Genomic DNA, 27,210 nt, shown 5'->3' on the forward strand with positions numbered 1-27,210 from the left:
CTCACTTTCAGCTGTATGCTAATTTTTTTTCTCAAGCAGCTGGATTTGTTTCCAAGGGAACAACATCCCTCATCTTTTACTTGACTTTTTTTTTTTTTTTATTATTGACGCCAGGAAAATATTTATACCGCCGCTAACACACCCTTAGCCGCATGTTTTGGAAGCTAGCGGTGCCTCCCCACCCCACCCCTCCTGCCAAGACCCTCAGCTCCCGGCGCTGTCTCCCTAATTTACTGTTGGACATTTTCATTAGGACCCTCAATGGCAGGTGTGTGTGTGCTGTGATGGGCGTCACATTTGATTAGAGCTATGCTCAAAGCTGACCTGTGGAGAAAAAAAGGTTAGCCATGCTTGTCAAATTTTATTAGCCAGAAGCCACTCCTCATAGCCGCAGCAAGAAACAGTGAGACGAGATGAAAGAGGGAGTAAGAGAAAGAGAGGGGTTTAAAATTAAATTTATTTATATATATATATATATATATATATATAGAAAGACAAAGAAGGTGTAAGCTTGGACAACTATTTGACACATCAGTGAGCATGCACTCAGCTTTCCATCATGGTTCAAGCAGTAACACGAGGAAAATGTGTCCAATTCTCCGGTTACCTCCGGGCGAGGCTCGACTAATTGCCGAAACCTTTTTTTTTTTTTTTTAAGAAAGAAGCTACAAGCTTTTTCGGGGGTTTCTTTTCTTTCCCAAGCTCCGTTTTACCGCGACGCCGTTTTCATCCCCCTTACAGGAAGGCTTTGTATAAGAGACTCCCTATAAACACTCATTTCTGTATTTCAACCGCAAAAAAAAGAAAAGAAACAACAACCTTCTTTTCTACGGTGGATGCAGTTGTCAGGAAGCCGGAGGAAATGCTCAAAGAAGGAGGATGTGCTTCTTCCCTTGAAAACAACTCATCATTAGCGTCGACTGCACATTGAGACGTTCTCTATGTTTTGTGTTTTTTTTTTATCACTCCAGATTTTCCCTCCGTTCAGTTATGCACAGGAAAGTCGATATCTCGAAATAAGCGGAACAATCTGATGTAACTCCTTCATGACAAGGTGGAGATTAATCCTGACTTTCATCGTGCTGCAGCTCCTCCTAGACAACCCAGTTACAGCTTCCTCCAATAAGTGATAGCAGAGTTTTGGGTATGTTTTGTGGGGCGAACAGTGACAGGCTCTTTGTTCTGCTGTTGCTTCCAGGTTGGAGCCGGCTCTTCCCAATATTCCACTGGGAAAACCAAACACTGACCATGTACTTTGATGTCGGCTTACCTCAAGCGCACAGGCAGCAAAGTGAAAAACTGCCTGCCTGAGCGTTCCTCCTCCTCCTCCTCCTCCTCCCTCCCAGTGTGTTGAGTTAAAATCAGCTGGCCGCAGCAAGAGGGAGTCGCTCACCAGTCAGCGGCGGCACACACACACTTCCTAATTAGTCTGCCCTCACACTAGCTAACACCACAGGATAGTTACTCTCCCGCTCGCTTTCATATACCAGACAGTTCTGTTCTCACTCCGCTTCCCCTCGCTCTCTCAGCTGCTTCTTCTTCTTCTCTTTTCCCGTCTCTGTATTTATGTTTTGCTCTCATTCTGTCCTCTGACGCGCCGATCATTTCCTGCGTTTGTCTCCACACACACACACACAAACACACACACCCCCGTGTCTCCATCCTGCTCCACTTCTTTCTCCCTGCCTGCTGTCATATCAACCTGCATAATCACAGACGCTGAAATATGGATGAAATGAAAGAAGGATTTCTGTGGTTAATATAGCAACATAAGGCTTTATTGACTTATCAGCGTCTCGATTCCTTCTGTAGGCTGTTCTAGTTTCCTGTTTGCGTCACCGGCTGTCACCTAGCAACCTTGACTCTGTGACTGTCAACCGAAGCTTGAGTTAGTTTTCCAGTTTTTAACGGCCTCCAACCAGCTATCCGTAGGCGTCTCTCCCCCATAGCGACGCTCTCCAGCTCCTCTCAGGTGCTCCCCTCTGGGCCGGAGGACCTTTATAAGTCCTCCAGGTGGATGTACCTCCACCTGGAGTCACCCTCAGCTCAACTTGAAGGAGCAGCAGTTCCCTGGGGGGGGCTGCTCGTCTCCGAGGAAACCCCCCCCTCCCGCGAAGGAAGCTCATGCTTGTATCCGCAACCTGGGGAACATTAGGTGAGGTTCCGAGCTGGAGAACGCAGAAATTCCTGACTCAGCCCCCGTCAACTGGTTGCTTTTCTTTTTTAAAACTTTATTTCAGAAATGTGAAAAATAATTTAACCAAGCAATATAACACTTGACTCTATGATTTCCCCGTGAACAAACACACAAAGACGTCCTGAGTGGAGTAGGAAGAAGTAAATGCTTCTCTGGTCCTGTCCCACACACACGGTTCTGGTGTGTGTTCTGGTTGAGGATATGGTTCGTGTCGTTTGCAGGGAGTTCCCACTAGACATCACCGAAAAGTGCACGTTCGGCTTCAGATGTACTACTTAGTGGGATGTACCGACCATCCTAAAGCCAAAAGTACTTCGCAGTACTTGTAGTGTCGAGGCGGTGTACTGCACAAGTCACCTGACTGTTTCTTATTGACGCTCGCTGAAGCCAGGTGTGTGTGTGTGTGTGTGTGCGCGAGCGACTCGCCTGAGGCCTGCAGACACAAACAGGCGACAGGGGAGCCTACCTGTCGTTCCGAACAAACACACACACACACACATCCGGTATATATGACAGGCCATCTGGCCATACATGCATGCGCACACACACACACACACACACACACACTCTCTCTCTCTCTTCTCTCCTTGTCATCGTTTGGAAAGCCGCCTCTAAACTGTCAAGCTTTAACAATCATCATGCCCTCCCCCTCCCTCTTTCTCCGTCTGATGTCTCATCTAGAACCAGCTTCAGCCATTAATATGATAATATTTGCCGTTGTCAGTGATGGTGGCCGCCGCATAATGAGATAATTACAGTGTTGTTTCATTTGTAGAGCGACACGCACTCTCAATCAAAATGGCAGCCCTAATTACGGGCCCTGGGATTGGCTAATGGGTTCGGAGGAAGAAAAAAAAAAAAAAAAGGGAAGGGGGTGGCATGAAACAAAATATTGGCCCTGAGTTTGTTAGTGAAGGTAAGTATGAGTAATAAAAAGCAAGTAAATGGTGAATAAATAAATAATACAAGAGATTAAGTGTCTTAACGGCCCGCAGGATGCAGCACTTGAGGGGGATTCATTAGCTGTGTGTTGAAACCAGCCATTAAGCTAATTTCAACAATTAGCGCCACGCCGGGGCTAACGCCACCGCAGATATCCATCTTGATAGATCACGTAGCGGCGTGTAAACTTTTTGGAAAGTTTTGCCCTCCTGCCGGCAATTCAGGGGTCGTGACTCAGCCTCCCGTCCCTGCAGAGTCGGATTAGAAGCAGGCAGAATCCCTGTCACAGTCTGTCCCACATAGCAAATGACAGCACACTAAAACACACTCAGCCAGGGCTTGTTTCTCTTTTTTCTTTTTCTTTTTTCTAATTAAAGGCAGGGTCGCTAGAGAGACTCACACATTTAGCTCTGTACTTGGCTAATGAACCTCTGGATGCGCTCCGGCGTCTTCCCGCCCTCTCTCGGTCAATATCCGCCTGGAGGTCAGACCATTAGAACGGAGGGCGCAGCGGCGGTTGAACGGAGGCCGCGTGGGCGCCTTCCATCCCACTTCCCCTACGTGTAGCTGTTAAAAAGCACTGCAGAGGTAAAGTTTTCCCAGGTTGAATATCTCTCGAGGAAAGCAGCGGCGTATCGGTGTCAATATTTGAAGCCATTTTTCCAATACAGCCAGTAAACACAGATAAACGACAGCTCTATTTTTGGTGGCACATCCTGTAAGCTTGTGTTCATTCAACCACACTGTGTGGGTTTTTTCCTTGGTTTTTTTTTTTTGTTTTTTTTGCCTTTTGCATGTGTGTATTCTTGTTTATGCAGGTGTGTACTCTTGGGTGCTTATCTAGCATTGAGGTCCAGTGAGCATAATGATGTTTTTTTTTCTTCTTCTTCTTCTTCTTCTTCTTCTTCTTCTTCTTTAAGTTTTGTCCCCATTCTGTCCTGAGGTCTTATCTCCCCTCAGGCACATTTTCTCATTTTTCACCTCCACAAAGGTCGGGTTTGATTGTCCGTCCTCGCGACCAAACATGTTGCTTCTAATTGAGCTTCAAAAGTTTAATACTATTCTTCTTCTTTTTTTTTCCCCTCCCACCTTGGTTTCGCTCTTGCAGCTGTCGAAAATTCAGCTCAGGTGTCTTCTCAGAGGCAGCACTTTGTGGATATTATCTGTCTGCCTGTCAGTCTCCATGCGCTATCAAGGCTTGTCACAGTGCAGCCAAAGAATACCGATGGATTTAAGAAGAGATGAAACCGAATGTATCATGTTCCACCTGACTTTTTTCACTCGCTCTCTCTTTCTCTCTCTCCACACTTTTCCACTCCCCACGTTAGTCGAAGTTGACATCTTTAGATGATGGAATTAGTTTCTGAAGGTGGTGAAATAGTCATGAAATGTGACATTAAGGCCTTACGGGATCCCTAAATCATGTCTCGGCTCCAAACACAAGCATTATTTACACCTCTCTGTCTCTCTCTCTCTCTCTCTCTCTCTGCAGCGATCAGCGTCTCCAGGGGTTACGGAGGGAGTACCAGCAGCCCCGAGCCGCTCCAGGCTACGAGGAACTAGACGCGGCACGACGCCGAATCCTGGAGAACGACCCGCACCGGGTAAGTTTTAGAATCCTGTTTTGTGCCCAGAACGTGTTTATTTTTACCCAGGAAGAAGTGCTTTGAGGTCATTATCTCCCTCCTACATCCTTACTTCACCACGTATATTTCGCTTGTATCCAGTGACAACTTAACAGCTAAAAACAGCAAAACTGACCAGAAATGTCGACTTAGGTATCATCGACATCTTCTGTATCCACAAACACTTTAGCCGAAGTTGGCGTTGTACGTCAGTCGGGCTAAATAGAAGTGGCTGGCTCTTTCTGCATTCTGGAGTCACAAAGACGCAACACGGGGGGGGGGGGGGGTAAGAAAATGTCTTGGTAAGCTCAAGACACCTATTTGAAGGGTAAAGTACACTCTTTTGGATGAAGTGTCGCAGTGACGTCCACAGAAAGATGCCATGAGCCCAACCGAGCGCGATGCGGTTCTCATTTGTGCTCCTGTTTTCCCGTTGGTACCTCACTCAGGCTATTTTCAGCTCCCTTGTTAACATTTTGAGGTGCTGTGTGCCACTAAGGCGGCGCCTGCTCTCCTTTTCATTTAGTTTATGGGGAGATCTATTAGACCGGTGACATTTCCATCCTCCCTTTCTTTTAGCGCTCTCTTATCCTATTGCTTTTCCAACCCCCACCCCCCCCATAAAGTCCCCGTCTACTCTTATTTTAGCAAGAACAACAGTGGCTTCTCCTAACCAAGCTGCGCTGCCAAACATCTCCGAAGCCATATTGATCGAGCGGAGGAATCATTTCATCTGGCCCTGTACTCTCCACAACTCAGCATACTCTCCATGGAGATCAATAGCCATTTATCAGCCATTTTAAAATGGGAATTTTTCTAATAGCGAGCCCAAGGGTGCAGAAAATCAGGCTTTGATCTGAATCAGGATCCGGCCGCTGCGATGCGGGAGGACGTTTCCTCTAAGCTAGATTTATTTTTCATTACTGAGCAAAGAGAGGAGCATGTGAGAAATACAGGATGGATTTACTGACAGCATCGCCAATAGCCAACAATCACCCGACGCTAACCTGCCTCCCGCTGCGCTCGCTTCATTGCTCACTGTAGTCTGTTTATTGAGCAACGGGGCTGCTGTGTGAACCAGTCTTCATTAGACACACTCGCCAACGCGCTCGCTCTCTTCGAGGCCCGAAGGCCCTCCGTCACTCATTACACGTCCCGGTGCAAGCGTGTGTTTCTGCTTCGCTTCGCCCGAACTCCGTCATTATTGAAAATCTGATACAATTAAAGCCCAGCAAGCGTGGGGAGCAAATCTCTGATCTGACTGTTATTTTTCCACTCCCTCCTCCTCTTCCTCCTCCTGCACAAAAAAAAAAAGGGGGGGGGGGGACAGCGGTGTCCAGGGTAAGAAAAGAAAAAGCAGCAAGTGGGCTTCTCTCCTGAGGAGCCCGATAATGAAACACCCCACTCACAATCACACACACACTTGCTCTCATACATAGTGAGAATGGAAAACAGTAAAGCATCCTTGATGCGATGCTGTGGAGGAAAAAAGAAAAAGTAAAGGGGGGCGGGGGAGATGTAAAGGGAATGTTTACGCGCAGCAATGCTAGCGGAGAAGATTTAACTTGATGCTAGTTCAAAGTAACGCTGAAAACGCACTGGGTGGCTTCAGCAGTGCCTACTGGATGTAATTAAGTTAAAAAAAAATAGTTAAGACACACAAACACACGCCAGACAGGCAACAGTTTCTGCACCTTTTGCTTCAGCGGTGCATTATACCATTCACATCCACCAATTTTTCCTCCCGGTGTGTGAACAGACCACTTGAGCGCACCGTTGGCTCGCTTCGACCTTGTGCGATCAGCCTTTTTTCCGCTGCTGCTGCTGCCGCTGCTCTTTTTAATGTCGTTTCTCCAGCCTTGAATGGTTAAAAGAAGAGGTTCTCCGTGCAAGGCCAGGAGCTCCATTCTGCCTCTCTTGAGCGCTTCAGAAAGAGAAGGTGAGGTTGTGTGTGTGTGTGTGTGTGTGTGTGTGCGCGTGTGTGTGTGTGTGTGTGTGTGTGTGTGTTAGCAAGGAGGATCTAACCGAAGCTGACGTAAACAAAAGCAGGGATAAAAGAGTCTGGTTACAATATCTATTCACGTCGGTGTTTATTCTCTCAGCGGTCGTCTGTCTATGTGATGAGGAGGTGCGTGAGCCACATTTAACTGGGTGTATATGACACTGGCTTCTCGTTTGTGTGACTTAAGCCACTTAAAGGGACACACACCAGACCCGAGACCGGTTAATTGGGGCCATGTTATGAAATAAGTCTCTTATTTCGATAGCCCAGAAGTGCAGCTAAAAATGTCCTCATTTCTCTCCCTACGTGTCTGCGTCCGTCTATCTGTCTCTAATTTGACCGTTCCCTCATGTTCCGCGTCTGTGTATAGGTCACACCTGTAATCATGACAGTCACACTGTCCCTGTCTCCCCGTCTATTATTCCCTATATGCTAATGATAGGCCAATTAAGTCACGGTTACTTTTTGTAGACACCTTTGTTCTGTAAGTCGAAGATGGACGCCTCACATTGAAGTTGGCCGCTATCCTTGGAAGTGTCACCACAATCACGTTTAAAGGGATACTCCAGTCGTGGGGGGGTTGTCCTGTCACACTGGGGGGCGCCTCTCTACTGTTCAAGAACTGAACCAGGATGTGAGTCCTGTTGGATTGACACACAATCAAATCAAATATGATTTTTTTTGTTGTTGTTGTTTTGAAAAAAACTCAACTCAATACAGGCGCCACCCAGTGTTCTGGTGATGTAACTGCAGCACGAGGCAGCCGCACGTCCCGTCACGCCCCCTTTTTTTAAAAAAGAAACAAAAACTATTTGGAATTAAACCGTAAATCATTCACATGTTATAGCACATTCCATGGGTCTCCTGCAGCTCGATGTTCTTCACATTGAAGACGGAACCCAGAAACCTAAAAGAAGGAGAAGAAAAGCTCAAAACACAGGACGCTGATTTGATTTGTAAGCGCCGAAATCGCAGCAAAAGTTTCATCTTGTGACATGACAGGTTACAAATAGAGCAGGTGTTTACAGAGAGAGAGAAAAACTACCATTCAACAGGCAGAAATGTTGGAGCCGGGCGGCCTTCTGCCTCGACCAGTTGACTCCCAGTGGCTACTTTACGAGTGTCCCTGCACCCTTTCATCTCGACAGATTTGTAGTTTTTGTGGTTTGGGCGCGGCCCTGAAGGGAATCCCTGTGCCGCCATGTTTTTATTCCCCCTTTCATTCATGGGGGCCATTTGTCCCCCAGGGATGAGCGTCTGTAGCTGAGTGTCTTTGTTTATTCCAGCTAGTGTGTGTGTACAACATGTTTATGATGATGATGATGGTGTACATTGTAGATCATGTGCTCTACACACACACACACACACACACACACATATATATATATATATATATATATATATGTATGTGTGTATACATACACATTTATAACGCGGTCATGCTGAAGTAGAATCTTGTTTACCCAGTTTTAGAAATTGCTCCCAGGCGTACATTATACCCCCCCGCACACACACTCATGCATCTTGTCCTCAAGTCATTACCCAGCGAACAGTGAACAACAGTGGCAGCACATGTGACACCTTAATGAGCACAGAAGTCGCAGGAGCGTGCACGGCAAGTCTCACACACTCCTGAGTCATTATGAACCACACACACACACACACACACACACACAAACAGTAACTCTCACACAAGTCCACATCCGACTTGTCATCCATTGCGCAGCTGTTTTTTGTTTTTTGTTTTTTTATTTCTCTCTAATGTCGTGAGTGTGTGTGTGTGTGTGTGTGTGTGTGTGGACATCCATCACCTTGATGATATTTTAATGTCACATCCTCAGGCTGTCTCAATCCCCCCCCCCCCTCCAAAAAAATAACACACACACACACACACGCCTCCTCTTTCTCTCGCACTTTTTCTCCTGCACGTCGGCCATCACTTCATAAATAAACCCTCACATCATTAAGTAAACACGCACCCGCCTGTCACGGTGATAGATGGCCTACACTCACTGGCACATACACACGCAGGCGCTGGTGATCTGTGCAGGGGGCTTCATGCCCACAGGCATCACCCCCCCCCCCCCACCCCCACCCCCACCCCCGATTTTTGGTCCGAGTGAATGCAAACATATTCATCTGTGAACTCATCTCACATCCATTACAAGCAGCACATTTCTAGAAACTCCCTTAAAACTGTGTCCTCACGGCGAGATTTTCCGATCCGGGTTTGTTTACTGGTGCGCCTCAATAACTGGCCATCGCTAGTCGCACCTGACAAGTGCCTCCTGTTAACACGCCGTCTGCTGTGTAGTATCCACTCATTGAAGACACACACAGAGCAAAAGGTGTAACGGATGCACGGGCGGGCGGCTCCCACCGTGTCCTCGCTGCCGGACGATTTGCCAGTGGTGTTGCCTGGTAAGACGAGGAGGAGGAAGAGCAGGGGGAGGAGGAGGGGGAGCAGGGAGTCGGCAGCTTGTCAGAAATCGAGAATTTATTAAGTGTTTATGGGGAAGAGGGAGGAAAGTGAGAACATGACTCAGCAACGGCAAAACCAGGGGCCCTAAAGGGAAAGATGGGAAGAAAACACATCTAAAAGGGGGGTGGGAGGAGGAGGAGGAGACAGGATGGAGGAGCTGACGGACACATGAAGGCATGGACATCAGCGACCGAAGGGATGGAGCAGGGGAGGAGGAGAAGGACGCTCTTTGCCGTGGGTTTAAAAGATGAACTTCCGAAATGCTCATCAGTCTGGTTCGCAAAACAGTTTGGAGATTGATTTCTCTCCTAAATTTTAAACTTCAAGTGTTTTAAATTGAATAAATCTGCTCACAGCCAAACGTAACGTGGCTATCATCCTCCTCGTGAGTTGATCCCTCAGAATTATCTTTACATCCTCCATTTATTGGGAAGCACAGAGAGCGAAACGGAACCTCCGAGTTATTAATAACAGTCGTCTGTCTGGCGCCCAATTTTCCCCGTACCTTCAGGCCTTCAACTGCGCCACGCTCTCTCTCCTTTCTCTTTCTGTTCTGTCCAATTAATTAGAAAGTTTTGCAAATAAATTGAAAAAAAAAAGTAGATGTATAAAAGAAGATGAATTGGAGGGACAGAGAGAGAGAGAGAGAGAGAGTGGGCGGTCGAGCTGCTAGTTTGTGCATATGGAAGAAGGTGATAGAGAGAGAGCAGCTGGTCCGGGGGAGTTTCTCTGAAGGAGGCTGCACTAATGTTAATCTAATGTTAGTGTTAATCAGGTTAGCATATGCCCTGTACACGTGTGTGTGTGTGTGTGTGTGTGTGCGTGCGTGCGTGTGCGTGCGTGTGCGCGCTGTGGTTTTAGGGATGCACCTGCACTATTTTAATGAGGAAAGAGAGAAGGATAACCGGTGAGTCAATATCTCTCTCACTCTGTCTGTCTCACCTTTCTCTCTCGTGCACTCTCTCTCTCTCACACACACACACACGCACACGCACACATACACACACGCACATAAATGCACAACCCCCTTGGGAAAATCTGCAGTTGAAGTACATGGATTACCAAGAAACTTGGATTAAGTCCTGCTTTCCATTTTTCAAAAACATGCTCACAAGTTTCAAAATATAGCGTGCACTTGACTTGCCACACACACACACACACACAGACACACACACACACACACGTGCGGGATGCACACTAATGCACATCAAATTACACACACACACAGTAACGTTCTCATGCAGAGGAACACCCGGTCACACACATTTTATTGCAGACTTTTAAGAGGTAACATACCACAAGCACACACTCAAGCGCGGAGGGGCAACACACACACATTTAAACAGCCACCATCAAAGGACTGTAAACCTCAGCGCTGGCCAGACTGAAGCTGCTTTACAGGGGTGCACTTCTCTGCAGGAGCTTCCACACAAACACACAAATACTCTCCGAACAAAATCCTCTCATTCACTAATTACAAGAAATGCCACCTCCCTATCTTTGCTTCCTTTTGACGCCCTCTGAGATCACCATCACCCACAGAACACACGCCCTTTCACTCACACACACGCCCCCCTGACCCATCTAGCCCTGTGGAAGCCTGCGCTGATTAAAGGACTGTTCTCTGTGCCAGGCTCTGCTCTATTCTAGCCCGTATAATTACACGGGCTTCGCCGCAAGTTAGTGTTTGGTTCATATAGCCAGAAATATCCCCTCCAACAAGCTACTGTGACAAGAACTGGCCGGCTGCAAAATGACAGAGGCAGAAATGAGACTGTTTCTGTTAATGTCAGGGTTACACGACCGGTCAGGCTGCAAAAGGCTGGTCCTACACGCCAGCTGTTCAGCTCACGTTAGCTTCAGATGCGTGCTAGCAAGACGCGATGATACATTCAAACCTTCCAGAACGATGCTGCGTGCGTCAGCCTTTCTCGCGGTGCCTTGTTAGGCTCTCACACCTTTCCTCCCGTGTGCGACATCTTTTTGTGGATTCCGGGGTTTGGGATATCAGCCTCGGCTCTCGTCCACTTGAATGGCATCTTGTTTGTCATCTGCCTGATTCCTGATATTTAGGGTTTACTCCGTATCCGGATATATACACCGCTAGCATCCTGACCAATGAATGTAATGTTACACCGATCTGTGTGAAATTGAAAAAAAAACCCAAAAAAAACCCGAGAGGCAAAGAATTCCTACATAATGTTCTTTTCTACAACCATCTGCTCTTTGCTGTTGGCTCTCATCTCATTAATTGTTGCGCGCAGGAGCACTTCCTCTTCTCTCCGACTCAGGCACAAGCTGAACTCTCTCACACACACCCATGGGAGGCAAAGACAAGAGTGAACATCTCATTCCTGCATTATGTTTCTACCCACTGCTATCACACACACACTCACACTCACACACACTTTTTTTTTTTTTTTTTTTTTTAGCACCATCCTTGCAAAGTCACAATGAGCTATTCCATCCACGGACCCCCTCCTCTTCGTCGTCAGCTCTTCCCCGAGGCTCAACACACTCCTCGCCTTTGTTTTAAGTCGCTTCATTCCAATGCCGCGCAGCAACCGGGCAAGATTTTTTTTTTCTTCTCCTTTTTTTTTTTTTTTTTTTAACCTCCTCTCCTCATCTGGGCCGATAAAGGCCTACAGGGACTTATTTGGTGTCTGCCTTTATCCCCGCAGCTTGTCTCTGGCCTTCAGGCGAACTGCGGAGTGCTATCTGTCGGCGAGTTGATAGAAATCTGCCATCCTCCTTCGTTCGACTTCAAAGCGCGCCACCGCTCCGTCTTTGGACTTAAGAAGAGGATGTTCAGTCGGGTCACGCGTGTCTCTTTACACCTCCCAAACTAGCTGAAGGAAACGAATGAACAATGAATGAAAAGTCTTGGTCGTCGTTAGCCCGGGAGAAACCGTAGAATCCTGAAGACCTTGAGGGACTTCTGAGCTGATTTTCTGATGGAAGGTCAAGGTCTGATTGATTGGATGGAATGATGACAGGTCCGAAAAGTCACCATGGTATTGTCCTGCAAGATCCCTTTTCTGCATCACAACTCTAGAACAGACAGAATATTTGACACCTTTTGTTGAGGCCCTTGAAAGTCTTCTCTATTTAAACGACGGACTCTGGACAGACATGGATGTGAGCTGACTGATGAGTCGGTGGAAACTTTCGAGACGCCTGAGCCTCGAATGCACGGAGAACTGTCTCCAAAGTACATCTTGTCCGTTTACTGCACTGAAGAAAGGACAAACCGCTGCAGATGGCTGGCTCGACGGGAAGGTGATCTTGCGGGCTACTGGGCTGAGATGCAGGCAAACATTTGCAACTGTTGCATGAAAAGATGGCATCTTAAGCAGCCGTACCCTGGAGAGAGAGAGAGAGAGAAAACGGCTTTCAATGTTTTCAGCACCACAAAGTGATTTAACTTCTTGACTTCTGTTGAACTGACCCTTAAAACCATGGCAGCTCCGCAGTTGCCAAGCGCCATCAAAGCGTCTGAAGGTCAGACGGATCGACCTCATGACATTTGCAGCAGGCCGTTGGAGGGCATGAGGAGCTGGATTCAGTCATCAAAGCCTCCATCGCTGGCGGTGGCGTCAACTCCCACGTCTGCATATCTGGAAATGGAAGGACCGGACCAGAGAGGACCGAATAACTGGAGGGGGGGCGCCACGGGAAGTGGCCCTATTGTGGCTTCTGTGTGCGTGCAGGTTGAGCTGAGTCATAACAGCAACAAAAAGTAAGGACATGTCGTTCTGGACATCCTAACCTGCAGAAGGAAGAATGATACACTCACTCACAGTGGTATTTGGATGTTATTTCGGTGAGCAGTGGGGAGGCAAATGAACCCACAGAGGCGGACGAGGAGCAGGGACACAGCCCCAGCAAATAAACACCTCTTGGCCACTGCCACGGCCACACACACACACACACACACACACACTGAAAAACACATGGAAGTGGTTTAGCATACATGTTGATTACAGATTCCAAACAAACCCAATCCAGAAATGTTCAGGTTCCCTTCTCTCATTTGGAAGGTATGTTTCCACAAGTAATTAAAGGCGCCAAGTTGCTGGACTGCAGCTGAATTAACCTGGAACCTAATATTCTATTAAATAATCACAAAGACAATTAAGTGGTTTATGTAACCACCTCAGATTTCCTGAAAAAGGCCATTATAAATCACCCGTTACCTCTGTTTGTAGTTTTTTGCCACTTCAACAAACCTCTGTGATACACGTCCGTGTGCATTTGGGCGACGTGGAGCCAGTGATTTTTTTCCCCCCCCATTCTGCTCTCTGATGCATGTAAACACATTCGATTCATTTAGAGTTCATGTGAACCGTTGCAAGATTCAAGCCAAAACGCCCGCTGCGAATTCTTACGTCGCGCAGCTGATGAGCTAGACAGTCTCAGTCTGCGCACGGAAAGGTGACACCGCTAACGCGCACCGCTTTTCCAATTCCAACTGGATGTAAATGTAGGACTCCATCCTGAGGTCAGGAGGTGAGGCCTAAACAAACAGTAACAATGGAGACAATTACCAGCAGATTGGCCTATTACCAAAATAAACCACATTCCAGTCGAAGAGTGTGTAACCTCTGGTCCCCGTGTGAGTGTGTGTGTGAGCCATCTGCTGCTAACGAGGTCAGCGTGAGCGGGGTCCAGGTGTGTGAGTGTTTAGTGTACACTGGGGAGCAAGAGAGCCTCTTGTTTGACACACACACACACACATAGCCTGGTAATACAGCATAATCTGGTGTGCCAAAGGGCTAACCCTCACTAGCATGAAAGAAGTGGCTATGACCTTTCTTGAGTATTAGCTGGTTATTAGTGGGTAACCATGCCAACCAGACAGTTGGTTTTTCTCTGGGTTTTTTTTGTTGTTGTTGTTTTTTTTTAAACCAAAGACGCTTCCCATGGAGGATCAGACTACAGCGGCGAGCCCACAAGGATGCAAGGAAACACAAGCAGCAGCTCATTAATTCTTCTCAGTCGCCAGGCTAACAGCAGAAGTTCTCACTGTACTGTGAATTTGACCGAGAAAATACAGTTTCTCCACATTTGAAAAGGGTTTTTGTTTTGTTTTTAAATTTAAAAAATAAAAGCTCCCTTTTGATGTGAGGGGGGAAAAAAAATCCTGAGTATTGAGAAATAAGGAGAGGGGATTTGCAGGTGCAGCTGCTAGCATGTTAGCTACACAGGTAGCATTATCAGTCTTTAACCCCTCCACGCCTATGCTCCATTCACAACAGTCGTCATTGGTGTGCTACTTTACTCTCTACAAATAATAATTGAAGTTGCCAGTAGTCCTCACGCTTTATAGCCATGTCGCTAACATTAGCTATGGATGCTATTCAGCTTTTCTGCTGCTTTTGGATACATGGGGTTTTTGTTTTTTCTGGTTCGGTGTGTTGCTGTGGTGAACTCTCCATTGCACATTAGAGCCATTGTTGAAGAGTGTGGGGGTGGGTGGCGTACTTCTAAAAGTTTGCTTTTAGAAGTACCGAGGTTTTGTTTTTTACAGCATTCGAAGTTCACCCCGTTGAGTTCTTGCTTTGTTTTGGTGCAACCTCCCTCACAAACTCGCCGCCAGCTCATTCTCTCCATCTCTGCTTATCTGTCCTATGTTCTCCCTCGGGTTGGGGGCGGGGGCGGGGGCGGGGGTGCGGGGGGGGGGGTAAATATTGGGAAGATTTCGCCTCATGGTGCCAGTCAGATGCAGGGCGCGGGGGCGAGTCTGCCAGCGGTAGACGGGCATGGAGTGCCAGGCAGAGGCTCCACACTGAGACGCTCGTTTAATTAACATCCAAGATGGATGGAGGGAGGAAGAAAGAGATGGATGGAGGAGGAGAGAGATTGAGAGTGATGGTTAATTATGCCGTTTAGAATGCGGCGGCGAAGGAAAGCGGTTTGGAAGAGAGGCGAATCGGCACATCTCAGTTTGAAAGCACTTCTTCTCGGGCTTTGTGTCAAAGCACTTGGACTTACAATTGAGGCTTATTGTATATATGAGCATCACAAATTCACACCAAAGCCCTAAGTGCTCCAGGAAATTCATTTCCTGAGCTCCGGCAATACTTTCTGATGAATGTGACAGCTGTGCTGCTCTAGTTGATTGCTGTGCATGTGTGCGCGCGTGTGTGCGTGTGTTTGTATATCATCTGGCACCGTCAAGGCATAGCTTTCTAATTTGGAAAAATGAAAAAGTCACTTTCTGCTCATTCACACACACACACACACGCGCGCGCCAACCATTTTGTCAGCGTTCGTCAGCTGGTGTGCCGCGGCGTACCCAATGACTCGACGCACGTCTAGGAGGCAGAAATTGCGGTGATGTGTTTAGACTCGTCGGAGAAAAGCGTCAAAATGGATCAGAAGATGTGCTGATGGTTCCGGTTTAGATAACGCACAATCAACTCTGACAAAGACTTGTGAAATTCCCTGTTGGTGGTGTGTGTGAGGAGTCCTCTCTGTTACAGTTATGGACACCCCCCCCCCCCAACACACACACACACACACACACATACACGCTGTCCATACACACACACATTCAGGATAAGGACTTGAACCTGTATGACGTGCAAAGAACAGCGAAGTCTGACCAGCACCTTTTCTCTCTAACCTGGATGAATTCCACATTGCTATGGCAAGGTGTGTTGGTATACTTGTGCGTATGTGTGTGTGTGTATGTGTGTGTACACAACGCAGCTTTTGTCAGGAAGGATGAATATGTATGTGTGTGTTAATAAAGACCAGACATATAGCTCCAGGTTATTACATTAATACATCAATCGTCTTTTACACGTTTTATCTAAACACACATTTTCTCCTCTCATTCAGAGGATGTATTATGCCTCATTCAACACACACACACACACACACACACACACTTCACGGGTCTCCCACCTGAGCCCCTGCATCTTGCTGAGACTAATGCCCCCCTCCCCTCTTTTTTTGTACCTCACATTATGCATCTCTTTGCATAATTTCCCTTTTCATAGCACACACATCCAAAGATGGATAGAGCCATCATAGTAAACCCAAAACACACATACCCTCAAAATAACACACACACACACACACACACACACACACACACACACACACACACACACACTTTAGTGAAGAGTGCCCTGCCTCTTTCCTGGCTCCCATTGAGAGAGACATTAGAGTGGAGACATGCTAATGATATGTGCTAATGTATTGTGCTAATGCAGAATGTACACCATTTTGTGTGTGTGTGTGTGTGTGTGTGTGTGAGAGAGAGAGAGAGAGAGAGAGAGAGAGAGATATCAAACCCTGCTTTGGTACCTCGCTCACACGTGCGTGTCAATCAAACCCCGTGATTGCTTGTTTATGTATGTATGTGTGTGTGTCAAGTATAGCTGCGGGTGTGAGCAACATGCTAGTGTGTGTGTGTGTGTGTGCGCGTGCTAATCTGCAGCACAGCAGGTCTGCGGTGTGTTTGGAGGCTGAAATGTTCATCGAGTAAACACGCCATGTTTGGATGTGAAAACTCAGAGCTCAGATTAGAGATATTTGAAACGCTATGTGCTCCTCCTCCTCCTCCTCTTCTTCCTCCTCCTCTTCGTCGTCCTCCTCCTCCTCTTCTCACACTCTCCAACTGATCTTGCACCTTCTTTTGTTTGTCTCCCTTTGAGTTCTCTTTGTAATATCCTCAAAAATCTACTGGCTTCTTGAGCTTCTTGAACTTCAGGCCGCTCCAATGTCTCAGATGTCAGATGTCTCTTTTCACAACAGAAAAAGAAACCAATCTAAAGCGTCTTTATTGGTTGAACCCCCCGTGTTCCTCGGCTCCTCTCCTGTCAGTCGCCGCCCATCTGTCAGCACTCATGGGTAGCATGAGGCGACAGAACGGAGGTTTATCCTGGTGAGTCCAGGCTGAGTAACCCGGCTGTCCAACTACTTACCACATGATGCCTGTAATCCACACTGGTGTTTGCCAACAGAGAGAGAGAGAGAGAGGTGGAACAGATTTAGCTGCTTTGCATGTTCAGCGTGGACGCCTGAAAATGTGGCGTGGAAGTTCTCTTAGCTTTGGCTTGAAGGGGGGCGGGGGCACAGTGGTTCCAGATGTTTTTGTCACCACATGAGGGGGCGCTCGCTCGCTGTCTTTTGTTTATTGTTAGCCACTGAAACCACAAAGCAGCACGTGAGAACATACGTCCACCGCCTTACATTACCCAGAGAGTAAAATATCGTGTGTGTGTGTGTGTGTGTGTGTGTGTGTGTGTGTGTTGTCACAGGTGGCACCCAGAGCAGCAGAATCACGACCAGCACACCTGTATGAGGAGGTGGACCGGCAGTACCCCACACATCCCAGGTAAGCTTTCATTTTACTCCTCAAAGCAGGAAATGAAGGGATAACTTTTTTTTTACCACTCCCTCTCTTTGTGTCTCCTCTCTCTCACTCTTTCTCTCTCTCACACACACACACACACACACACACACACACACACGGCACAGACTAATCCTCTTTGGAGCTTATAATTAAATCTGGAGTGTTTGCCTTGGGAGTGTCTACTCATCCCAGGAATAGGACTGATCAGCTCTCCAGAGAGCAAGGCACAGGCAGGAGGATCTCTCACACACACACACACACACACACACACACACACACACACACACAGGCACACACACTCTACTGAAGGATGTACAACCTCCAGTGTGGATTTAATGGAACCGCGTGTGTTCCTTGTGTTTGTTTAGCTGTTCATATAACACACCTCCAAGCGCATGCACGCGTCGCCGCTAGAGCCACGGCCTTGACGTCCGGCGGCTAAGCGGTGCGGCGCGGGGAACGTGAAGGGGGGGAAAAAGTTAGGGGTGGGGGACACCGGGATAGAGAGTGAGAAAAAGAGAAGAGTCATTTCACGGGTTATTGCCCCTCCTGATATGACAGGCACCAGGGAGCGCAGACATCAGCGCCGGCTCCCACCGAGTGTCTGGAGGAGAGACGAGGAGGGACAAGATTACCCAGCTAGAACCGCGGAGGCGAACCCAAATGGAGACCGACTTTGAGGACCTTTGACTTTCTTCCCTATAGCAAAAAAGACACGAAAATAATCAGCGTGGATTAATACTTAATTAATCCAGTCACTTTTCTTTTTTCCGAGGAAAAATAAGTAATTTTCCTGCAAATTGTTGGGCAAAACAAGCGATTTAAAGAGTCGCTGATTGGAAATTTTCACTGCATTATTGAACAAAAACTTAGTTGCGGCCCTCTTGAACTTTAATAATTAAACTGCGTGTATTCCAAGATAATATTAAAAAGTATGCAATTAGCCAGCATCTTCTTAGTTGCACAATAAGACAGCAGTTTTAATTTTGGATTATCGATAATAACGTCAGCTCAGGCTCGGCGTGAGGGTGGGTTCAAGCGAGACCTCGAGAAAGTTGGTCCATTGAAGTATTTTTGGAAATTCATACGCTTGAGTTCAGGTGCTCCCAGAGCCACGCCGGCCTCTGGAGAAGAGCAGCAGAAGACAGGAGAGACGCGTCAGATGGAGTCTGAACAGTGTTCAAACTCAGGCTGGTGTCTGATGTTTCCGTAAAGATAAATCAGGGCTCCTCTGTCCCCGCGACTCCTCCCTGCATAAATACAGGGGCGAGGAGGGGGAGGGGGAGGAGGCAAATATATTCCGGAAATGTTTTTTATTCATCAAGAGGGGAGAAAAGAAGAGAGCAGACACAGCGGTGAATTGAATGCTTTTTTTCAAAGTGGAGCTGAACTTTGTGCAAAATCCCCCTGGGGGCCGCCATTATTGAAAGCCATTTCCTCTCGAAATGAGTGCGGCTCCACCATTGGCCTGGCTCTCATTAGCATACATTTGGACTGCCTTTTGTGTGGAGCCGGCTGGGGCTGCAGCTGGAGGGGTGGGAGTGGAGGAGGAGGTGAGGGGGGGTGTGTGTGTGTGTGTGGGTGCACGCGTGTGTGTGTGGTGGATAGTACAGGAGATGTAGAAAAAGTACCTCGCAGATGGGAGCATATGGAGAGAGAGAGAGTTTCTGCAGAATCCGGCTCAGACGTGTAAATATTCTACCTTCACTGTCAGTGTGCCGGTGACCATCTTAGCTCTCCTAATGAAAGCGCACCAGTCTGCTCTGCTCGGTTGTTGTTTTCAGGGTTTTCAACAAACGCTGGTGGAGTTTTGTGGTTTTCAGCTTTTCGTGGCAACATTCCAAACCGACTCTGTTACTTGAACGTGTCAGAAAACATCCCGCCTCTAAAGCCAAGAGATCCCTCGGACCTGAGGGAGCAGGTGCCGAACTCGCCGCCTTGATGGAAAAGTACCACGGCCGGGGACTCAGGGCCGAAGGCGACTGCAGCCAGACACCAGAGGCCGGGGTCTCGGAAAGAGGATTTAGCTGGAAGTGACGGCGTGGAGAGGAGGGCCCCAGGGAGGCTGATAGTGTTACTCCGGCTCTTTCTCCCTCCTCACTGGCCATTAACTCCGGGGTGCAGCTCAGCCGCTGGACTCACTCCCCGCTTTGGGCCACATTGTGCACACACGGCCATATGGAGGATATTAACATCATTACCAATTCAAAGCAGCAGGTCATGGGCGCGGCGACCCAGCCTGGGGTTATCCAATCAGAGCACCCCCTGACCCGCTCCCCCCAGGTGATTGGATTATGGGGCCAGGATGGCGCAGCGGCGGTGCTGGCCGGGGCTGATAATTGGCTGATTAATGTGCAGCTGATGGCCGAGGAGCCAGAGACAACAGGCGCACCAATGACGGTGACGCCAGGTCTCTTTGGTTCCTCCTACTGAAGAACCCATCCTCCATTTTCTACCGAGCCTCAGCTTCTGATGTGCATCACCAGCTAACATGTTTGATTTCCAGCTTAGATCCAAGCAGAGAGTTTCAGGCTGGGGGTTCTTTTATTCTCCTACCTGCGTTTGGTCCATTTGGTTCTGCCTCCTCGTGGACCTTGTGTTCAGTCCAACATCTTGATCCAGGCTGAAATATCTGCACTGGGTGATGAAAGCTCCTAGCTTGCTGGACTGAGCATATTAGCATGCTGGAGCTCACGTTTCAAAGCACTGCTGTTCTGCATTTTCCAACCAGACCATGGAGACTCAGACTCAGCTGCAAACCTTCACCCGCCACGAACAGTTAGCTAGCAGTTAGTCAATCCGTCTTAGCATACAGCGAGATGGAGAACCGGTAGAAATCAAAGTTTCTTGACGTCCATATTTTTGGCGACGCTACTTCGGCTCATGTTTCCAGCCCTAAAGCTAAAAATAAATCCTCAAACTACTACAAGAGAAGCCTCCACAAAGAAGGGTGTAGTTTATCGATGAGCCGTAAAAAAAAACAAGTTCCTCTTGTCTTTGAGTGGTTGGCTTGGGTTCTGCTTGGACCAGGTCCAGGTAGACCACTAGCAAACACATCTGTTTGCTCTCTGCGTTCTCATCAAGTGGGGAAAAAAAAAACAAAAAACCCACAAGTGCAATGTCTTGGTTGTCCTCGGCATGTTGACTACTCTCCCGTATCCTCCCAAGCGTCCCTGAAGGACTCTCATATGACCATCCCGTAGAAGTTCTCACACTAACACACACACACACTTCCCAGAACTGCAGGGTCTCATCAGGGTGTTGAACCTTTTCACCCCTCGGTCCTGGACTGGGCCCACCTCGCGAGTTGCAGAAAAGACGACTCAGGCAACGAAACCCCCCCCCCCCAAAAAAGGACAGCTTTATTCACGGCGAGGGCTTTTTATGCCTCCCTATCAGAATTTGGACGGCTCTTTCGGCATCTTTATTAAAACCCAATCTTGCTTCATAAACGCTCAATTATTTCCACCGCCGTCGCCGTCCAGCTGTCAGACGACTCGTCCAACTCTCTTCAGTTATTGTCTCCGTAACTCATTTCCCTCCTAAGCGTCCTCGGTGTACGTCATCACACTTTCTTGCGTTCGTAGCGTCGGAGGTTTAAAAGGTGACGCCAACCAATCTCTTATTGTTAAACACGCTGCCCAAGAGCATCTGAGGCAACCCTGCAGATTGTTTCCTCTGATTTCCCGTGAGATGACCCGACTCTTATGAAAGAAAGGAGAAGGAGGGGAAAAAAAAAAGCCCAACAAATCAGGCCCCGTCGGTAGTGGCGGCGTGTTTGTCCAGCTAACTGTGTTTGTGCTCAGGGTGTAATGGAATCAGCAGTAGGAAATGAAAGGGCTTTAGCCAGCTGAGACAGCGCCGGCTCTACCTGTTTACAATAAACGTCTCTTCTCTACATTTTTTTCTCTGATTCCATCAATCCCTGTTGTCTGGCGTTCTCTCTCTCTCTCTCTCTCTCTCTCTCTCTCTCCCTCTCTCTCTCTCTCTCTCTCTCTCTCTCTCTCTGTATGGGGCAAAATGGAATCACCGCTTTATAAATAAATCAAAAGGCATAGACTTGGAGCTCAATAAGAAATACGCCAGCCGTCACGTACGAGCCGACGTGACATTCAGTCCACAAATGCGTCCGGACGGCAGCTCCTTGGTGCCTGGTACAACACGAGAGGGTGAACTTGATTTGAACCGTCAAGGCTTTGAGAATCTGAGCCGCTGGAGAAGTTTTTGCATTTAGTGGAAGGGGAAAAAAAACAACCCCAAAAAAAAAAAAAAAACCCCAGAAGAACCCCATCTGTTTCTGTCATTAACTGATTTTCCCAGCGTGTTTCTATTACACAATCTCCTGAAGTACTGTCCAAGGAGCGCGACCTTTGACCCCCTCGCAAATGCTTGCAGTTTTTTTTGGTGGTCCAGGTGTCAGTGAATCCAGATAAAAGTGACATAAACATGATGTTCTGAGCTCGTCTCCCCTCACCTCCTCGTTTCTTACCTCACCTCTACCTGCCAAACACACACGCACACTCTCTCTCTCTCTTTCTCTCTCTCTCCCCCCTGTCACCGCTCGCCGTAAACGCGGGTCAGTTTAGATGAGCCGCGTGCGTCTGGGTGAGAGCCAATTTCCAGCGCTGCTGTTGACATAGAGCGGTTTGAGTCGGCCCCAGCTAGCGCGGCTAATGGTTTCTTCTCTGTTGCTCTGCTGAGTGTCTGCAGCACTCAGCTAGCACAGAGCAATTAGCGCCTCCACCTGCGCGCGCGTGTGTGTGTGTAGAGAGAATGTTAAGTATAAATATTAAATAAACATTAACTTATTGATGAGAAACGACATGCTGATCAAGGTAAACGAAGCTATAAATTTACCTGGAAACACGAGTCTGGAGATAAATGTGAGCGCGTGTGCATGCGTGGGAGTGTTTGACAGTGAGGTGCTGCAGCTGCCTTTTTTTCTTTTTGTCTTTTTTTTCTTTTTGGGTGCCCTGCAATTAATTTATTTTGCATGCAGTGCTCGTCTTCCCAGCGTCACTCGCCTAGCAGGTGTGTACATGCATCTGCGTGTTCTCTTCGTCAGCGCATTAATGAGTTAAATACGCACGCGTCGTCGGGCCGCGCGCCCGCAGCAGCGGTGTAAGGGTTATCAGACAAATTCTCAAGAAGAAAACGACAAGCTTTGACCAGACCGACGCTCCATCAAGTCACGCCAAGCGTTTTACGTTCTTGCTCCGATCTGCCGCCAAGGCGGCGAAATGAAGAGTCGATCAAAGAGTAAGAAATGTGGGAAGCGAGTGCACGTTTTTAGGTGTTTTTAGACTTTCAAACAAAAAGAAAACGTCATTCACCTGTGGATAACAATTCAAGCGGCATATCTGAGTGTGTGTGTGTGTGTGTGTGTGTGTGTGTGTGTGTGTGTGTGTGTGTGTGTGTGTGTGTGTGTCAGGATGGGGGACGTGTGTTTGTGTTTGAGGAACCACTATGGGGGGGGGGGGGGTACTAACTTCCTCCAGCAGTTTCCTGGGGCCAGGTAGAGGATTCCCTACTCACCCAACACACACACACACACACACACACACACACTTCACTATGTCACTGTAGTCCCAGATGGACACATTTTTCAGATGTGTGTAATCATGGATGTAATATTCACACACACACACACACACTCTCTCAGAGGGTGGTGGTATACGGAGGTGTGAGTCAGATGTATTACAGGCTGTATCATTACAGCTAGTCGGTCCCTCTGGTTCACATCACACCTGCGCCGCCGTCGTCGCTCCATCTAGACGTGAGACGGCGCCCTCGTCCCTCCCTCCTCTCTCTCTCTGCCCCCTCTTCTTGGAGCCCCTCCCTTTTATTTCCGTCACTTCTTTTTAATCACAAAAGCTGTAAACTGCCATCAAAGCACATCCGTGTATTTGTTGCATCATCGCTGGCGGGAACGTCCCGTTTGTTTTATTTTGTGGTTTCGCGAGTGTGTGTAACCCTTGCCTGACAGCTGAATGGGAGCCCAACCCCGCCCCCCCCCGCCCCCCCTTTACTGTCTGCGTGTGTCTTGTTTGTCATAAACTCTTTTCAAGCTGGATTAGCGTTTCTGGCGGAGCTCCTTTAATTGTCATTACCGACGGCAAGCAACACTTTAATCCAGCAGGAGAACACGCCACATTTGGTGTTCGGCTAGTTCGCTCCGTGAATGTCTAGAGGAGGAGCTGGCGGTGTCATCTGTCTCTGATGACATCATCACTCTTCTCGGCGCCGTTAACTCCTTTGACGTGCGGCGCAAAGCTCAGCTTTGAAGTCAAGGAAGAAGCGTAGAAGATTGAGGACATTTTCAGGTTTGCAAAGACCCTTAAAGACACACTCGTCTCCCCGTTGTCTCTCAGGCCAGGCGCCGTGACCCAGGGGAACCCCACCCCCACCCCCAAACACCCCCCCCCACCCCCAAACACCCCCCCCCCCCCCCCGCCTGCTCAGGCCGGACACACACTCACGTAAATGCTCTCATGTGGGAGCAAATATCATGCAGCGTCATGAACGTTTGCAGTCTGCTGGCAAAAATCAGCGTGATAGATGACATTCAAACAGCGAAGGTCAAAGGTCAGCCAGCCTCCAGGAGAATGTATCCCTTACTTGTCTTGGAAAAAAAAAGAAAGAAAGAACTGAAAATCTTCACGTGTTTGATGTTTGGAAAGTTGTCCGGCTCCGAAGAAAAAGGAGAGGAATATGAACACTGGAAGTCTGGAGGGAGCGGGAAGGAGGACGTTTGGGTGGCCCTTAGAGCCCAGGTGCGCCCCCACTCCTCTCTTAGTATATCATTCCATCCCTCTTTCTTTCCTTCTAGTTGCCTCCCCTGGTGCCCCCCCCCCCCGCCATTTAATCTGGATTAATGAGGAGTTTGACCTTCGTCTCGCTCCTCCTTCCACTTCTGCCTCGTCGCCAGGCTTTACTACGAGGAATTTCCTTTTTTTTTAACCCTCCACATCTGCTGATGAAATCTCTCTCGAAGTTTCCTCTTCCTTATCTTTAACTATCGTGTGTGTGTGTGTGTGTGTGTGTGTGTGTGTGTGTGTGTGTGGCCATCCGTCCTTCAGTCAGCGCTGTTCATTCGCGGGGCCACCTGTATCCTCTGTTTGGGTGGTCAGAAAACGCAACCACACACACACATATAATGAAATACATTTACACACACACACACACACACACACACACCCAAGCGAATTCTACGCCAACAAATCTGCGGTGAGTGAGTGGCTCTAATTGGCCGGTCAACAGGTGCTGGGCAGGACTCGAGGGACCAGAGGGGAGACCGGTTACACGCCTCCAAAACATCTGGAATCAAAAGGTGGTTTTCCATGCTGGAGATTTGCCACTTTTATTTTGAAGAAAAAAAAAACAACTTACAGTAATTTATGATCGAAGACATGAAAGCGCCAGGGTGTTGTTTTCACTGTAACACAAGTCAGTCACACAAGATGGTGGAAGGAAAAGTTCATTAAACGTTTGAACTGGTCTTTTATATTTAGGACAACTTCCTGTGCTGACTCGCCGTTTAGCAGCTTGCTAGCTAGAAGTGTGTGTGTGTGTGTGTCACTGGAAACATCACATAAGATGGAAAACATTTGAATGGTTTTGTGAAAGGTGAGCAGCCCACCTCTCCCTCTCCCTCTCTCTCTCTCTCTCTCTCTCTCTCTCTCTCTTTTTAAGTCACTCTCTTCTTCCGCCCCCCCACCAGCCCACCGTCACCTGCGTGTCGCCTTACCCCGGGGGTCTTAGCCCCCTAATCGCCCAGAGCTAGTGGGAGGGAACCGGAGACTTCCAGCTGGCTGCCTTGTTACTGCAGACCCCTGGGACACACACACACACACACACACACACACACACACACACACACACATTCCTCCACACACCAGTCAAACCACACATCCTCATATATGCTTACCAAGGCATTTGCTGTTATCTCTTGGCATCTCTCCATCCACGCCCCCCCCCCCCCCCACACACACACACACACACACACACCCCCACCGCTAGATCTTGCCAAGGCCACAGCCTCGCCATGTAAACTGAATAACAGGAGGGGGGCTCAGTGCCAGAGAAGGCCACATCTCTGACACCTCCTCCACCGTGAACCAGTTCAAACCAGTGCCTCCTCCTCTCACGCCTGCCAGATGATCAGGAAGTTGTCAAAGCGAATATGCTACATGCTAACATGTCAAATTTGTCTTTCAGAAGGGACCCCTACAACTACCCCACCCACTCCAGACCTGCACCGAGAGACCCCGTCCCTCACCAACACGCCAGCCAACCGGCCCGAGTCCCCCTCCCACATCCAGGCACCCAGCAGCCCCCGCGCTACTACCCTTCCTCTCCCCGCGCAGGACAGCAGCACCGTGCCGCCGTACACCACGACATCCCCCCTTCCCCCACGGCGGGCCACAGAGGGCGCCACTACTACGAGGCAGCGGGAGGGCGAGGGGACGGCTACCGGCAGGCTAGTCCTGCTCGCTACACCTCCCCTGACCGCTACGGCTACGCAGACGACACCCAGCCGGACCCCAGACGGAAGAACCCCATGATAGGAGCCGTGTGAGCAGAGACTCCGTTTTTGTGTGTAAGCATGTAAATAAAAGGCTCTTATAACATAGATTTTATACTTATAGAACTGAGATTAACTTAATAACACGCAAATGAATCCGTATGTTGTATAGAATCAACTCTTGAGGGAGGGAATGAGGACAGGAAGTGGACAGACAGGAATCCCTTTTCCTCCACGTTGTGAATTAATTGCACATGAGATTATTTGTTGTATATTTTTGTGGTGTTTTCAAATAAAATAGTTTTTAAGTCGTAGCATTGGAACCTCATGTCATTGAATATATAGATACACATCTATATATTATTACACACACGTATTTCCTCCCCTTTTGCCGCCGCATCGTTTCTATTTCTGTATCATTTAAGCGATGACTGTACAACAGCATGACTCATCACTTTAAAGATTCCTTCAGAGCACCATCAGATAAATGTGCCCTGTGTGATGACTGATAGGAGTGGCCAGGCCCTGTGATAATGACTGAATCATCTCCATGCAGGGGTATCTCCACTAGAAAGTGATTACCGGCCAATTTGCTCTCAGAAATAAAAGATGGCACTGATTGGTGAAATTACACTTGAAACAGAAGGGGGGGGGGGGGGGGATAATTAGAGTGTGGAGAAGAAATCAGTTCATGTTTAATTAGCGCCAACAGAGACGAGGCCTGAGCTTATCTGTCTCGTCTGGTCTGTCTTTGACCCTCCTCCTGGATGTGCTGAAGTAGAACCTTTTAAAAGCGGCGGGCGCGGAAACGGCTGATCAACGGTTTGATTCGGTCGGATCAAATGAATCGTTCGACAAGTTGAACGCTCTACTGGATCCGAGTAGCAGAGGAAAAAAAGAAGTAGAAAAAAAAAGATTAAAAAAAAAAACGCCGTTCGCGTCCATTTTATTAAAAATGACATTAAATTGTTTTTCACAAACCAGTAAATGAAAAAGTGTGAATTTGAATAAAATGATCCAACATAATGAGTCAAAGTAAATGAAGATGGATTAGACAGGGTTTTTTTTTT

At 48.1% G+C, this 27,210-nt stretch overlaps 1 protein-coding gene across 2 annotated transcripts in view; it reads left to right on the top strand.

Annotated features, from left to right (window-relative positions):
* pard3ba (par-3 family cell polarity regulator beta a) overlaps nucleotides 1–26,449 on the top strand; it is a 110,666-nt gene extending 84,217 nt beyond the window's left edge. Inside the window, exons 22-25 of one of the 2 annotated variants that reach the window (XM_086179257.1) lie at nucleotides 4,632–4,743; nucleotides 17,522–17,598; nucleotides 25,834–26,215; nucleotides 26,313–26,449. In XM_086179257.1, coding sequence (XP_086035383.1) covers nucleotides 4,632–4,743; nucleotides 17,522–17,598; nucleotides 25,834–26,194 — 550 coding nt within the window. In that variant the 3' untranslated portion in view covers nucleotides 26,195–26,215; nucleotides 26,313–26,449. Of the gene's footprint in view, nucleotides 1–4,631; nucleotides 4,744–17,521; nucleotides 17,599–25,833 lie in introns of both variants that reach the window. The other variant, XM_086179177.1, reaches the window with a different exon arrangement.
* The last annotated feature ends 761 nt before the right edge of the window (nucleotides 26,450–27,210 follow it).

Source organism: Aulostomus chinensis, chromosome 1 (genome assembly GCF_037954235.1).
Source record: "Aulostomus chinensis isolate RoL2024-O1b breed Wild chromosome 1, RoL_Achi_v1.0, whole genome shotgun sequence".
Lineage (NCBI taxonomy): Eukaryota > Metazoa > Chordata > Actinopteri > Syngnathiformes > Aulostomidae > Aulostomus > Aulostomus chinensis.